The sequence below is a fragment of the Alligator sinensis genome, unplaced genomic scaffold (genome assembly GCF_000455745.1).
Source record: "Alligator sinensis unplaced genomic scaffold, ASM45574v1 scaffold66_1, whole genome shotgun sequence".
Lineage (NCBI taxonomy): Eukaryota > Metazoa > Chordata > Crocodylia > Alligatoridae > Alligator > Alligator sinensis.
Genome location: NW_005842484.1, coordinates 611022 through 625312, shown reverse-complemented (window position 1 = coordinate 625312; position 14291 = coordinate 611022). Strand labels below are relative to the sequence as shown.

Here is a 14291-nt window from a genome sequence, read left to right as displayed (position 1 = left end):
CTAATAAAAAAGACACTCTTCCTTTAATCATTTCTGTAGGTCATTTAGAAGACATTGGTACCAGATTTGTTTCTGTAGTGCAAATGATTTACAGAAAACAAGCAGCTGTTTGAACCAGCATGGTTATCAACAGGATGTACATGGTTTTCCAGTCTGTAAAGATTTAATGGGCATGGTTCATAGGTTTCAATTTACTGTGTTTTTGTATTTTAAAAACTTTTTTTATGGATTGTTGGCTAAGCAACCAAGAAACTATATCTGCAGTCCTGACAGTTTACCTATAATGGGAAAAGATCAACTTTGGAAGGGCTAATGTTGTGTTAAACCTTAATTGCTCCACCCTGCTTGGGAAGATGAGCACATTGCTAAAGAATATAAACATGTAGAACTTGGACAACAGCTGTTCTTCCATTTCAGACTTACGCTTTACTTGATTCTAAACTCTTCTAGAATCATTCTACCCAAACACCACTTGTATCTGAATGAGGTCCCAAGTTTTGGGATTTCCTGGGTGCTATTACCCAGATGGCAATAAAAGTTTAAAATTTTCCAAATTTACCTGTGTTTTAGAAAACCTAACACAGTGGCGGCACATGTACATACCATTTGTGTTATAGATTGTCTGCTTGTGGCGTACACACATACAAAAGATGTCTGGATTCTGTTAGTCATGCTATTTCTACAGACTCCACAACCAGAGAAAACTTATGTATAGTGTCTAACTGTGGTCAGAACAGCAGTGTCCAGTTGATATGAATTTCTAATTGTGTATTTAGTTTTTGATTGAAATATTTATCAAATACGCAGAGACCTTTTTACAATACTTTTTTTTTTTTTTTAATTATTCCTGTCTCATTGATGCCATTAGGAAAAAAAGTTACCTTGCCTCTAACTGCATGCTTTTGGCTGGGTTTTAAAGATGAGACAGGTAGTTGCCCTTCTCTGACTTCCAGTGAGATTGATGCTTAATTTTTCTGGAAAACACACAACCTAAGTCAAAAAGATTACATCTACATGTGTTGCTTTTAAGTCTCATTAGCCATTTTTAAGGCGTATTAAGGGTGTGGGTCTACATGTGTGTGTCTTTAATGTGCCTTTAAAATGGCCATTTTAGGTGTGAATAGCTAAAGTGCCTTAATGCACATCTAGATGTGCTAAGGCACATTAACGCTATGTATGTTGACTAACTTGGGACTAACTTCACTTAAAAAGAAAAAAAGATCCTGCACCTGCTGGGTCTTTAGGAGGCTGGCGTCTTTCTCCAGTTTCTCCACAAAAGATGATATGAACACTTCTTCAGTGCTACTGCTTGTTTTATTTGAGAATATTTGCACGGAGGAAAAAATATTGTTGTCTATGATGAACAGTTTGAGGATCTCCTGCACATCTTGAAGTTGTTCTGGATAGCAACTGTTCTTTTTTTATATAGGGATGACCATACTATATCAGATATAATTCCATCTAGTTTGGTATCGTGTCTCATAAAGTGCTCAGCCCTACACGCTTCAAAGGAAATTGCAAGAAATTTTGGAGCAGTCTGATAATGGGCAACACACTGACCTGAAAATCTTAGCCAGATCCCCTTTGCAGATGTATTGTTTTTAACTCTGAAAAGTGAGGTGGTATTTCCTTTCTACTGCAGGTTCTCTCCTTGTCATTAACTAATGATGAATGCTTTCCCAAGTGAGGAATTCAGAATGGTCAAAACTGTCAGTCTCATATATCTTAGTTTATGGCTGGCCTTCCTCCCTGCCATTACTTTCAAATGACAAGGCTTATGATTAGTTACTTTATCCATGCAAGAACCACACTGTTGCTGTGAGAATTTTTTTTCATTGTGACAGAAATCTTTATGTGCAAGGCAAGTTTTTCTTTCTGTGATTCCTGAGAAAAATAGACGTCTAATTGTTAGCACTCCTTTGAAAGATTGTGGCATAAATGGACATGTTCCATGCTGCAAGAAAAATGGGGTATGGGTGTTCAAATTATCCTGTCGTTCCATCCAAAGTAAGCTTCCGTTCCTCAGCAGAGGTGCCCATTTAGCAGGAAGGTGGTGGTGAGTGGGCACCCAAATAATTCTTTAAATGTCAAAGCTCTTATTGTACTATAATTACAAAGATTGCTTTTCTTTTCTATTCCAATTTCTGTCATTCACTGCTTTCTATCAGTGATGACTGAAGAAAGCAGCTGTGCAGTAGATTGATGATCATCTTACCTCCTAATCCAGGGGTCAGCAACCCCCCTGGCACGTGTGCCAGAGCTTGGCATATAAGGCCATTTTACTTGGCATACCACAGCCAGCCTGGGCTCTGGGCAGCTGCCATTGGCAGCAAGTGAGGAGGCTACAAGCCCTGCTGCAAGCTGCCCAGAGCCTGGGCTGGCTGTGGCAGACAGCTGGGAGGCCACAACCAGTGCACTGGAGCCCAGAGCTCCAGGCTGGCTCTGGGCAGTGGTGACTGCATGCATGCCTTGGGGTGCATGGCAGGGAAGGGGCTGGGGCTGGAGCTGGGGCAACACTGGGCTATTCCCAGTGCGGGTGTTGGACTGTGCTGTGCTCTGTCTGGGCAGTGGTGCTGGCAGCAGGGCTACGGGGTGCTGCAGGCACCCAAAAATTCGCCATAGCCCTCCTCCCAGCTCTGCTGCCACCTGCCAGAGTGCAGCACAGCCCAAGCCCCATCAGAAAGAGCCAGCGAGTCTACTCTGCATGCAAGTGTATGCGCCTGGTGCTACATCGTGTGCATTTGTATAAATGGCGAAATGCGTGTCAGCGCTGGGCAAATGGCAGCAATGCGCTTTTAAAGTAAAACACCTTCGCTGTGTTTTAGTTCAAAAGTGCACCATTGGCATGTTCTGAACTCGAATGTGCATTTTGCCGTTTATACAAATGTATGTGACATAGCGTTGGGTGCTTTAAAAAAAAGTGCCTGGTCCTCCATCGCATACATCTAAAAATGCCCTTAGTGGCTGTAGAGGAAAGAACAGACAATTATGAGCTGGAAATTTCTCATTCCAGTATTGCTTTAATTACTATCTCAAGTCATGTCTAGCCTGTAGACTTACTCAGCCTGGAAGTGACACTTTTATTCAAACCCTATTGTTGTGTCCTGGACAAGAGTGGTGTTGCCCAGAGCTGAGGGTAGGATAAGTAATGTTTTTGATTAACAGTGTCACTTTGCCCACCCCTGATACCATGTAGACGCTGTTATGCTACTAGAGTCCATGGAGCATATTTGAAGGAATTGCTGCTGGGTGTGTTGAGTTTGTGATGCAGATGTGCCCTAGAAGTCATCTACCAAAAATTACTATATTTTTTCTTTCTTCATAGATTTCATAGACATTAGGGCTGGAAGGGACCTCGGAAGATCATCGAGTCCAGCCCCCTGCCCAAAGGGCAGGAAGTCAGCTGGGTTCATAGGATCCCAGCAAAATAAGCATTCAGTTTGCTCTTGAAGGTGTTCAATGTAGGCGCTTGAACCACCTCCGGTGGCAGGCTGTTCCAGACCTTGGGGGGCTCGGACAGTAAAGAAATTCTTCCTTATGTCCAGCCTGAAACGGTCTTGTAGTAGTTTATGACCGTTCGACCTAGTCGTCATCCCTTGGGGCGCTCTGGTGAACAAACGTTCCCCCAGATACTGGTGGTCACCCCTGATAAACTTATAGGTGGCCATCAGATCACCCCTGAGCCTGCGCTTTTCCAGGCTAAAGAGCTCCAGGGCTCTCAGCCTGTCATCGTAGGGTCTGCTTCCCTGACCTCTGATCATGCATGTGGCTCTTCTCTGGACTCTCTCAAGCTTCTCCACATCCTTTTTGAATTGTGGAGCCCAAAACTGGACACAGTACTCCAGCTGTGGCTTCACTAAGGCCGAGTACAAGGGGAGAACGACGTCCCGGGATTTGCTTGAGAAGCATCTATGGATGCAAGCCAGCGTTTTGGTCGCTTTATTAGCCGCAGTATCACACTGCAGGCTCATGTTCATCTTGTGGTCAATGATGACCCCCAAGTCTCTTTCTTGCATAGTGCTAGCCAACATAGCACTGCCGAGCCTATAAGGATGCTGCGGGTTTTTCTTCCCAAGGTGGAGAACCTTGCATTTATCAGCGTTGAACACCATCAGATTCTCGTCCGCCCACTTGCTGAGCCTGTCCAGGTCAGCCTGGATCACCTGCCTGTCTTCTGGTGTGGATGCTTTTCCCCAAAGCATCCAGTTCCCCTTGGCTCAGTTTTTATTGTTTGCTGACTCAAGCCGCTCTGAAAACCCCTGGTTTTTACTGCTAAAAAGGGGGAAAAGGGGAAACAAGGGCCTGCTGGCATTCAGCCTTCTGGCAGTTGTTGCTTTCTTGCCATCTTGCAGAACTTTCCAATTGATCAAGCTTCAGGATGCCAGAGGCCTCTTGATCTATTTGATCACCCAGCGTGGTTTAGAAGGCCAGGAAAGCTCAGATGAAGGTTAGCATATACTTTGACTCTAGCTTGACTGAAATAAAACTTCTGAAAATGAGTAAATGTTTATTACATAGGTTAGTTAATCAGTATGCTATAGTAACGCTTGTGAATCAAATATGTTTACATAACTTTTTTTATTGCCCTGATGGGATTTTTGGCAGCTTACTAATGGGCAAAATTCATTTTTAGAAAATGAATTAATTTCATTAAAAAAAAAAAAAAAAAAAAGAGATGTAGAACCAGATTGCATTTCATTCCTGGAAACACTTCCTCTGCATTAATCCTTCATTGTATAGCAGGCCAGTAAGGGAAAAAAGAAGGGGTGAGGGGAGGGAGTTACAAAGTTTTTTCAGAGAAAATGTTAAGTCTTTACAAAATGAAAAGCACAAAGTTTCTTATTTTTCTTTCTGACTTTTTTTTTATATGACTGTGTGTATGGGGGAATGGGGTGGGGGGAGAAATTCAAAAGTGCCTGATCATGAGATTTTTCAAAGATACCCGCATATGCAGTTAGGCAGTGGGCTTTTTCTAATAGCAAATAAGCAGCTTATATCCCTGGTTCCTGTTGGTTGCTGAGTGAATGAGGCTTTGGGGAGCATGGGGCTAACAAATGTTCAGGTGATTTGGTATTATGTGAGGAGTCAAGATCCTTATCACTGAGGCACTTGTTGCCATCTCCACTGTTGCTTTGGCTCCCAGTGGACCAAGCTGCAATTCTGAATGCTGAACCTTCACCACTGTTCAGAGCTTTTCATGCAGAAAAAAAGTTCAGGTTTAACGGCAGCTGTATGCTAAACATGGAGTGAACTGGTGTATTACAGTGGATGGTAAATATATGTGGAGTAGATTTTTATTTGACGGCTCTGTTAGTGGTGCACTGTATGGCTTCTGAGCCAGGCTGGGGCTCTGCAGACCCCCGTTCAGCTGCTTGCAGCCTCCCGGTTGCCTGTCACAGCCAGCCCAGGCTCTGGGTAGGCCCCTGCTGCCTGCCACAGAGGCTGGGCTGCTGTAAGCAGCTGTACTAGGATCTGCGGAGCCCCGGCTCGACTTGTTGCTGGCAGCAGGGGAAGGAGCTTGTTGCTGGCAGCATGGGGAAGGAACCGAGACTGCATTGTTACAATAAGGATTGGGACCTTCACAGCTCCACCGCTGTCTGCTCTGAGGCACATGTGCCAAGCAAAATGCCTTCACATGTCATGGTCCATACTGCGTGCCTGGGGTTGCCGACCCCTGTTGTAGGATATGCATTTCCTCAGTCCTAAACTGTACTGTTCCAACACTAAATTACTTGTTTTAGTGGTGTAAACCTGCAAGAAACTGAATCAAGCCCATATGTCCTGGGATTGCCTGGAGATGTAGTAGTACTTGCAGGCAATAAATACAGAAGTGATAGAGATAACTGACTCTCTTCATTTGTGGCTGGATCTATGTAAAGAATTGCATCTATTTGTTTGATGTAAAGCCTTTTCATAAGGTTGGCGTTTGGAAGCCGTTGCTATATCATTGGTCAGTCTGTGGTTGTTCACTGAAAAAGTCTCTTCTAATAAGGGGTGTTAATTCAAATATGTATTAGAGAATGTCTGAATCAATGGTTATCAACCTCTTTGACCTTGATGCGTCCCTCATTGGACTCGGGGGACCTTTCCATAACTTTTGTGAATTGAGTGCCACTCAATTAAAAAAAAAAACCAACCCTAATTAATACACTATAGTGCTTATCATCTTATACATAGGCTGGACAGTGAGGGTGGGGGATCAGCCAGGCAGGAACAAGCTTGAAATATATACTTATCTTCTTATACCTCACTTAACCCTGGGAGGCCAGTATAAGTGAGGAAAAGAGTCCAGGAGAGCTGGTTGTACTTTAAAAAAATGTTACTGAGGGCACAAGAACTAACCATCCTGATGCACAGGAAGACTAGCAAGTATGGCAGAAGACCAACTTGGCTTAGCAGAGAACTCTTCAGTGAGCTAAAACACAACAAGGAAGTGTACAGAAGTGGAAACTTGGACAAACAACTAGGGAGGAGTATGTTCAGGCATGCAGAGATGAAATGTGGAAGGTCAAAGCACAACTGGAGTTGCAGCTAGCAAGGGACGTGAAGGATAATAAGAATTTCTACAAGTATGTCAGCAACAAGAAAATCCGGGAAACTGTTGGTTCTTTACTGCCTGGGGGAGGCCACCTAGTGACAGATGATGTGGAAAGGGCTGAAGCATTCAATTGGAGGTTTTTAAAGACTGGCTATACCAAGCCTTGGTTGGGATGATGTTGTTGGGGATGGTCCTTCTTTGAGTGGGGGTTGTACTAGATGACCTCCTGAGGCCCCTTCCAACCCTAATTTTCCATAATTCTACTTCCTCACACTTTGTGACACCTTCAGAGCATCTGGCAGCACCCCAGGCTGGAATGGCATCCTGGCTGAAAATCACTGCTTTAAATTTTGCTGTGTAGGATCTGTTTGCTATTGATTTCTACATAGCAACTGCAAAACCTCAGCTAAAGAAGCACATCTTGATTTTTATCTACCTGAATAGGATTTTTGCCTTGTTTTCTCTTTACAGATTAATTTTGACACTTCAGTTATACATTTAAATTGTAATGACTTATGCAGTGAGTCTCTGAAGTACCTTATTCTTGATGCTGGTCAATTCTTGTGTTTTTAGAGGAAAGTGTAAAAATCCTCTAATTTTACGCTTACAGTAACATTGCAATATTTCACTTCAAGGGAAAACTGTTTCCCGCCCCATTTGGGGGTGAGCTGAAGACCTGAAGACTGAAATTTGGCAATCCTTGTATTAATGAAATTGAAGTGAAGGCTACTGTCGGGACCCAGGGCAGCTGGCCAGCAGCTCTCCCTGACTCCCACCCGGGCAGATAAGGGTCCGGGGCCTTAGAAGGCCGTCAGGCGGGTACTTGTGACGCTTGGAGTGGAATTAATTAGGCGGACACTTATCGGTTATAAAGCAAGATTATTTATTCACGCCGTCAAGGTGGTGAAGGATGGAGGTCAAAGATATTTGGTTAGTTATAGCTTAAAGGTCGTAGGTCGGTCTGCATAAGAGTTTGGTGGTCGGGCAGAGAAATGGTCGGGCCGGCAGGTTGTCGATTTACGTCTGAGTATTGGGTCGAGACGGGGGAAACTGACAAGTGATCAATTTGTCAATTACTCTCACACATACGTTCAGAGGTTTTTTAGGTGTGTGCGCGGAGGTCTCCCACTTCACGGAAGTGAAGACGGGTTTTATTTGTATAATAGCCAATTAGTTTTTGCCACGTCATAAATTTAATTAGAATCGACAATTATCTAGCGGTCTTCGCTAGGGTGTTATCATAGGGTTACTCCTTGTTTTCTTTGACCAATTATAATGATTTATGTATAGCACATAAGGCTAAGTTGTATCTCTGTTAGTGGCGCAGCAATAAATTTTTTTTTGACATGCGCAGCAAAAAGGCGGTTACTGGCAAAAACTTTTGTTAACCCTTAGTTAACTTAGTGTAAAACAAAACTGCTTTGAATGGTTTTATTTGCTTGTGACATGGGCACTACTTAATTTGGTTGTGACAGCTACAAGTGGTGTTATTCATGGGGATAGCTAATGTGTTAAGAATCCTGCTAAGCTCTTTTCTTTGGCCCTGTCTTTTTTATAAAACAAGGCTATATTTTTTAATATTTCCTCTTACAGACTCTTAATTTAGACCCCTTCAATCTGAAAGTTCCTGCTGTTTGTTCCATTCAGGATTCTTTATGCTGCTCTTTTAGAGCCATGTCATCCTTTTAATTTCTTCAAGAAGCTTCTGTCTGTTTCTGGGGCAACCACTTGCTTTCACTAGCAGGGATATATTCAGTGTATTATGACTCATCTTTTAATAGCTAGAGTTATAGCTAGAAACAGAAATCCAGCAATATTACCAGTTATTTCTTTATGGCAGGTACTCTTTTGAACTGTCATAGTGATCCGTAGATTGAGAATTGCTTACCAAATTGAAATGTTTTGCTTTAATGAAATTGCTGTAACATAGGGCATGTACAGAGGTTTAGGCACCCTGTCAGGGAGGTGCTCTAACTGTGGCACTTTACACAAAAGTGCCATGCGTTAGAGTGTCATTGTATCCAACAGGTGCTTGTCTTTTGGTGGGAATGGGGGCAGCTCAGAGCCTGGCTGCACTGGCCCAGGCCAGTAGGCAGGGGTGCTCCAGCAGCTTCCCAGGAGGCTATCAGACCACCCCTCTTCCCAGCCCCACCCTCCCTCCAGCTGGTAACTGTCAGCAGCAGCTGGGGGGTAGGGGGGCAAGAGGGAGCCCCCCTGCTGCACAGCCTTCCTATCCTCCCCCCAAACTACCTCTGTTAAGGTCTTAGGGGCAACCAGGCCTGGCCTGTGTGGTGGGGGGGGGGCGCTCCCTCACTCCCCCTCCCCAAGCATCTTGACAGCGGCAGAGACTGCTGCACCTGGAGCTGGGGTGGGAGGAGGGGAAACGGAGCCTTCCATCTTGCAGGCCTTTCCTGGCTGCTTCTGCGGTCTGGTTCCGTTTCCCAGCCCCCCTGCCCAGCTCCAAACATAGCAGCCTCTGCCACTGTCAAGTTGTTTGTGCAGCAGGTGGGCGGGAGGCCCTCTTGCTGCATGGGCCTGGCCCTGTTCCCCACAAGACCTTATCAAGGGTAGCTGTGGCAGCGGGGGCTCCGTCCCCCCCCCCCACCCAGCTGCACACGGAGGAGACACAGGGTTTCTGTCTCCTCTTTGTGACAGACCTGCAAAGCCGCTTGGGATGCAGACAGAATCACCTAAAACTAACCTTTGCAGGGAACCTGGATGCAGGATCCCTAAGTTGCTCTGCCATAGAGTCTGGTAATACATCAGACAAGGGTTAACTTTTCATGCAGTAAGCCATTTTAAAAGTGCTCTGCAGCCATGAACATTTGCTGTGTAATGGCTACAGAGCACTTTTGGGGGCCTCATTGTGCAAGAAATGTAACTTCTGTACACACCTATAGTCTTGCTACAGAGTACCAAAAAAAGCTAATATGTGCATTGCCCAAATTTAATTATGCAAGTTTGATGTAATGAAGTGTTGATCATAGTGATGCATAATAATGTTAGTTTAGTATTGTTGCTTTGTTCCCCTCCCTCCTAACTTTGTCTTCTCAATTTGCTTACCTGAATGTTGCCCTAGGTACAGTGGCACTGCAGGTCTCGGATGGTAGCTGGTGTTAACTTCTACATTGTTGGACGGGATCCGGCAGGCATGCCACACCCAGAGACTGGGAAGGATCTTTATGAACCAACCCATGGTGCTAAAGTGCTGACTATGGCCCCTGGCCTCCGAGCACTGGAAATTGTACCCTTCAGAGTTGCAGCATACAACAAGAAAAATAAATGCATGGATTATTATGACCCTGAACAGTAAGTTGTGTTTTGAGTTGAAAATCATCCTGAGCTGACGGGGGGTGGGGTTTGCATTTGTTTTTTGTTTGCTAGCTCTTTCAGCGTATCTGCCATAGTTCTAAATTAAATTTTTACTTCTGAAAGACATGAGCTGCTTTTGGATTACATGTGCAGTTTAGTTTCAGAAGACTTAGTCTCTCTTCATGCTTCATCAGTTTTACTTGCTTCATGATCTTTACATAGAAAACATGGTTTTAACTTCATTTTATTCCAAACTGGTTCCCCAGTTTTGAGGGATTTGTTCACTGTTCACTGAACTCTGTTGTGAAAAAGGATGATACATTGCAGGGCAACCCAAACGACTGGTTAATCTTTTTTTGTCTGAACATAAAGTTGGGGGGGGACGTGGTTTTTGTTCTGTATCTTTTAACAGAAGCAGGTGTGTTTTGTAGGAAGTAGCGGGCATCTACATTTGTCAGTAGGACCTCAGTTAATAAGCTACCTTAGGTAGGTGATGACTCACAGGGGAGGGAGTGTTTATAGAACACTAACAGGGATGATCTGTCAGTATCAATAGGAAATGATGCAGCCATTTGGATAATCCACATAGCCATCTTGTACGTGGCTCTTCTGTGATACTGAGCTGACATTTTGGGGTGGTTATGTTAAGTTTTTTTATTCATGGAGGGTGATATTTTCAGAAGTAGCTTAGACTTCAAGACTAAGTACAGATAGTCAAAAAACCCGAGGCTGAGTCGATTCAATCGTCTCAGGTTAGTCTAAGCTGTCCAGCTAAGTGAGTGAACAGACATTCACTTTTGATTCTGTAAATGCAGTCATATGCTTGGAGTGCCCCAGGCCAGAAGCTGGGGGATGCTAGAGCACACCTTCCTACTCAACCAGAGCAGACAACTTGGGCCAAGACTAGACTACCTACCCTGTGAGGTAGGGCCCTACTCAATTGAGATTCGTCCCGAATCAGGGATAGCGATTCGATTCATTGATTCAGATCACTGTCCCTGATTTGATTCAGCCGAATCTGAAGATTTGATGCTGATTTGGAGAATCAGCGATTTGGACAGACACAGCTTTAAAAGCTTTTTCTACATACCTTGAGGTAGCAGGCAGCTCATGATTGCTGTGATGCTGGGGCAGATGGAGTGTCCCACAGGAGTGCGGGGGTGTAGGCCCTCCATGTGCTTGGCGGTGAACCCGGAAGTGGACCAGAACTACTTCTGGTCCACTTCCGGGTCGGCTGGGGAGCCCCCCTGCACCCTCCCCAGCATGGCAGTTTGCTGCAGAGGGACCCCGGGTTTCCTCCCCAGACCCAGGAGACACTAGTTGCTGAGTGTGGGGGCCCTCCCGCACTCTCCCTGGCGGGTCTGCTGCTGAGTGCCCTGGGGAGCCCTCTGCACTTCTGTGGGATGCTTCATGTGCCCCAGCATTGCAGCATTCATGAGCCACCTGCTACCTAAAGGTATGTAGAAAAAACATTTAAAGCTGTCTCTGCATCTCCAAATCTTTCCCAATCTCTCTGAATTGATTCAGAGGGTTCCGATTTGATTGAGAGATTCAGGGGTCCTCAGATTCAATTTGGATTCGGAGATTCTTCCACCGAATTGGGCTGAATCTCCGCCAAATCGAATCGGGGACCGTAGCTTCACACAGTACTACTGTGAGGGGGTGTGCGGGGGGGAGGTGCAAAGCATCCTGGAATGCTGGGGGGGATTGTTAGTTAATTTGAATCTGGAGGGGACCTGGGACAGAAGTTTAGTAAACCTATTTAACCTAAATCAGTTAAGTCTGATACTGCATCCATCCAGGTTTATCTTAAACCTGTTCCAGGCAGTTTATGTACACTGAACTTCTGTTGTGTTACAGGTTTGAACCTGTTTCAAATCAATTGTAGTGATGTATGTGTAATTTCTGTGCCTAGCCCAAAGAGCCTAAACTACTTTGGAAAATGGGACTTAGTCAAACTTACATTTCTGTAATAATTTTGAACATTTACTCTGAAAAGCATACTTTTAGAGGAATTCCACCAGGGAATTCTTGCATGCCAAAACGAAGGGTTACAGTAGTACAGTTCTATGCTACTCTTAATTCAAACTGTAAAAGTTTACTGAACTTCCTTTTTTGAATTGATATTTGAGTCAATGGCATATGCAATAAAAATGAGATGTAGAGAAGCCTTGCAACTGACTTTTAATCATCATGAAAATGCACCAGATGTGTGCCATATTTGCAAACCACTCTTACTTATTTGTCAAAAAAGTTGTATTGTGTCTTCATCAAAAACATAAAAAAGTATGTCCCTCGGGCAAGTGTGACTTCTCAAGATTGTACTTTGAGATTTAAGCTATGGTGATTGTTTGGGAGATTTCCAACCCTTTATGGAAAGACTTTCCTGTAAAATGTGGCCACGGGCGGCTGCTGAGGAAAAAACTCTAAGAAAGAGAATTTGTCTAACATTTGAAAAGAAACCGCAGCAATCTTTGGGAAAACTAACAATCCTGCCTCTGGAAAGAGCCAAATAGAGGCCATAAGTAAGCAGGCTGTTTGTGGTTTCTGTAAAAATGGGCACCAAAGCCTGTATACCTGTAAATATAAGAAGTGTGTTTGGTTATTTTCTTTTTGACTGATGAGCTTCAGACACTTTTTTTATTTAGCCTCTGCCCTTGGGCCTAATAATGGTTTTTGAGGTTGCCAGTGAAAAATAGGAAATGTGTACTGTATTCTTCCCCCAAAACTGTTGGGGGAAGTTAATATTAGGGATGTTTATTCACACCCATTGATGTAGCCTGTTGACTTAAAGGAAAGGAAAAATGTTTTGGGAAGGAAAATGTTTGGAGAGAAAGAGGGAGAAGAGAAGAGTGACTTGTTGACTGAACCCAGTACTGAACATTTCTGAAGATTTGTGAAAATCTTTAAGCATCAATGCTTATGATTTTTAAACTTCTTTAAAACTATTAATGCAGCACATTTGTCAGCAGGCCCTTATACCTTTTCTTTTAGGTCCTCAACCTAACCATTTGAGATGCCTTGCTTTGTCTCTAGGTATGAATTCTTCCTTAGTCTCTTGGATTCTTTGGGCGCTTTTACTCAAACATACAATTACGGCCAAGGAGAGGTCGGAGGCTAAACATGCTTTTATTAATGTGCCCTTAAATAGCTCGTCTGTCTCTTAGAATCGAAACACTGGTACTAGGGGTGCACCAATAGAGATTTTTGGGGCCGATACCAATAGCCGATTTTTAAGGAGGCACATTGACTAGTACCGATCTGATTTTCGATATGTAGCTTGAAGAGCTGCATCCAGCTGGTAAATCTGTTGTGGTGGAAGGGGACGGGGAAGAGAAAGGGCATGGGGGGCAGATCAAGGTCCCCACGGTGAGGGAGGGGCTGTGGCAGGCACTGTCCAGCTTGGACGGGGCGGGGTATGGGATGGAGCCATTGCTTGTCTGTGGGCATGGGGCTAGGGGGGTGGGGGGGAGGTGGCTCCTGCCACTGCACGCACCCCAGGAGGGCATGGGAGGCATGTGCTTCTAGATCTGCATGGGGCAGGGTGGCTGCTGCTCCAGGCTCGGGCTGGGGGTGCACTGGGCTGTTCCTGGCAGAGGCCGGGTCAGACTGTGCTTTGGGAGGGGGTGGAGGGCTGCGGGAGGGCTGCAGCCACCCCAGAATTTGCCGAAGCCCCTCCAACCCCACTCCTGGCACTGCTGCAGCTTGCCCTGAGGGCAGCCTGGCCCAACACCCCAGTGCCGGCAAGAGCCCAGCCCACAGTGGCAGCCCGTGCAGATCCACGGGCATACGCTCCCCTCCTGTGCCCTCCCAGGGTACATGCACACCCCTTCTCGTGCCCCCCAGTCAAGCCGTGGCTCTGTCCTACTCCTGTCCTGCCCTGGCTGAGCCCCAGCCCTACTCCCTCCCTCACTGCAGGGGCCTTGATCTGCCCCTGCCTCCACACCCCTTCCCTCCCCACTCCCCTTCTACCACAGCAGACTTACCAGCTGAATGCAGCTCTCCAAGCTGCAGGGCCGTGCTCGTCGCCATCTACAAGCTGCGCTGCAGCTGCATGCATGCATGTGCATTTATCGGCTTAATTATTGGCCACATCAGGCCATTTTCCGATACAGTCAATTATCTTTATATTGGTGCCAATCTGATATCGGACCAATGAATCGCTGCACCTTCAACTGGTACACTTCTCTCATTCCTTCTGGGACCTTTCTTTTATTCAGAATCCCACACCACTTCCTTGCTATAAAACAGCTAAGGGTTGATATGTCTACTGTGCTCAGATTTGTTGGCCTTCCACTGAGAGTTATGTGGAGTCAATTCCCTTATAGATGCTTCCTTTTTTTTTCTTTTTTAAGTGACAATTGACTGTAAATTCAGTAATATTTGTTTACCATGAGAAATTAACCTGGATGTACCCTTCCCAGAGCTATCATAGGAAACA

General features: G+C 45.0%; 1 protein-coding gene across 2 annotated transcripts in view; it reads left to right on the top strand.

Moving 5' to 3' along the window:
- PAPSS1 (3'-phosphoadenosine 5'-phosphosulfate synthase 1) overlaps nt 1-14291 on the top strand; it is a 66977-nt gene that overhangs the window by 50805 nt on the left and 1881 nt on the right. For both annotated transcript variants that reach the window (XM_006031132.3, XM_014523413.2), the window contains one exon: nt 9618-9847. In XM_006031132.3, the coding sequence (XP_006031194.1) occupies nt 9618-9847 (230 nt within the window). The remainder of the gene's footprint in view (nt 1-9617; nt 9848-14291) is intronic.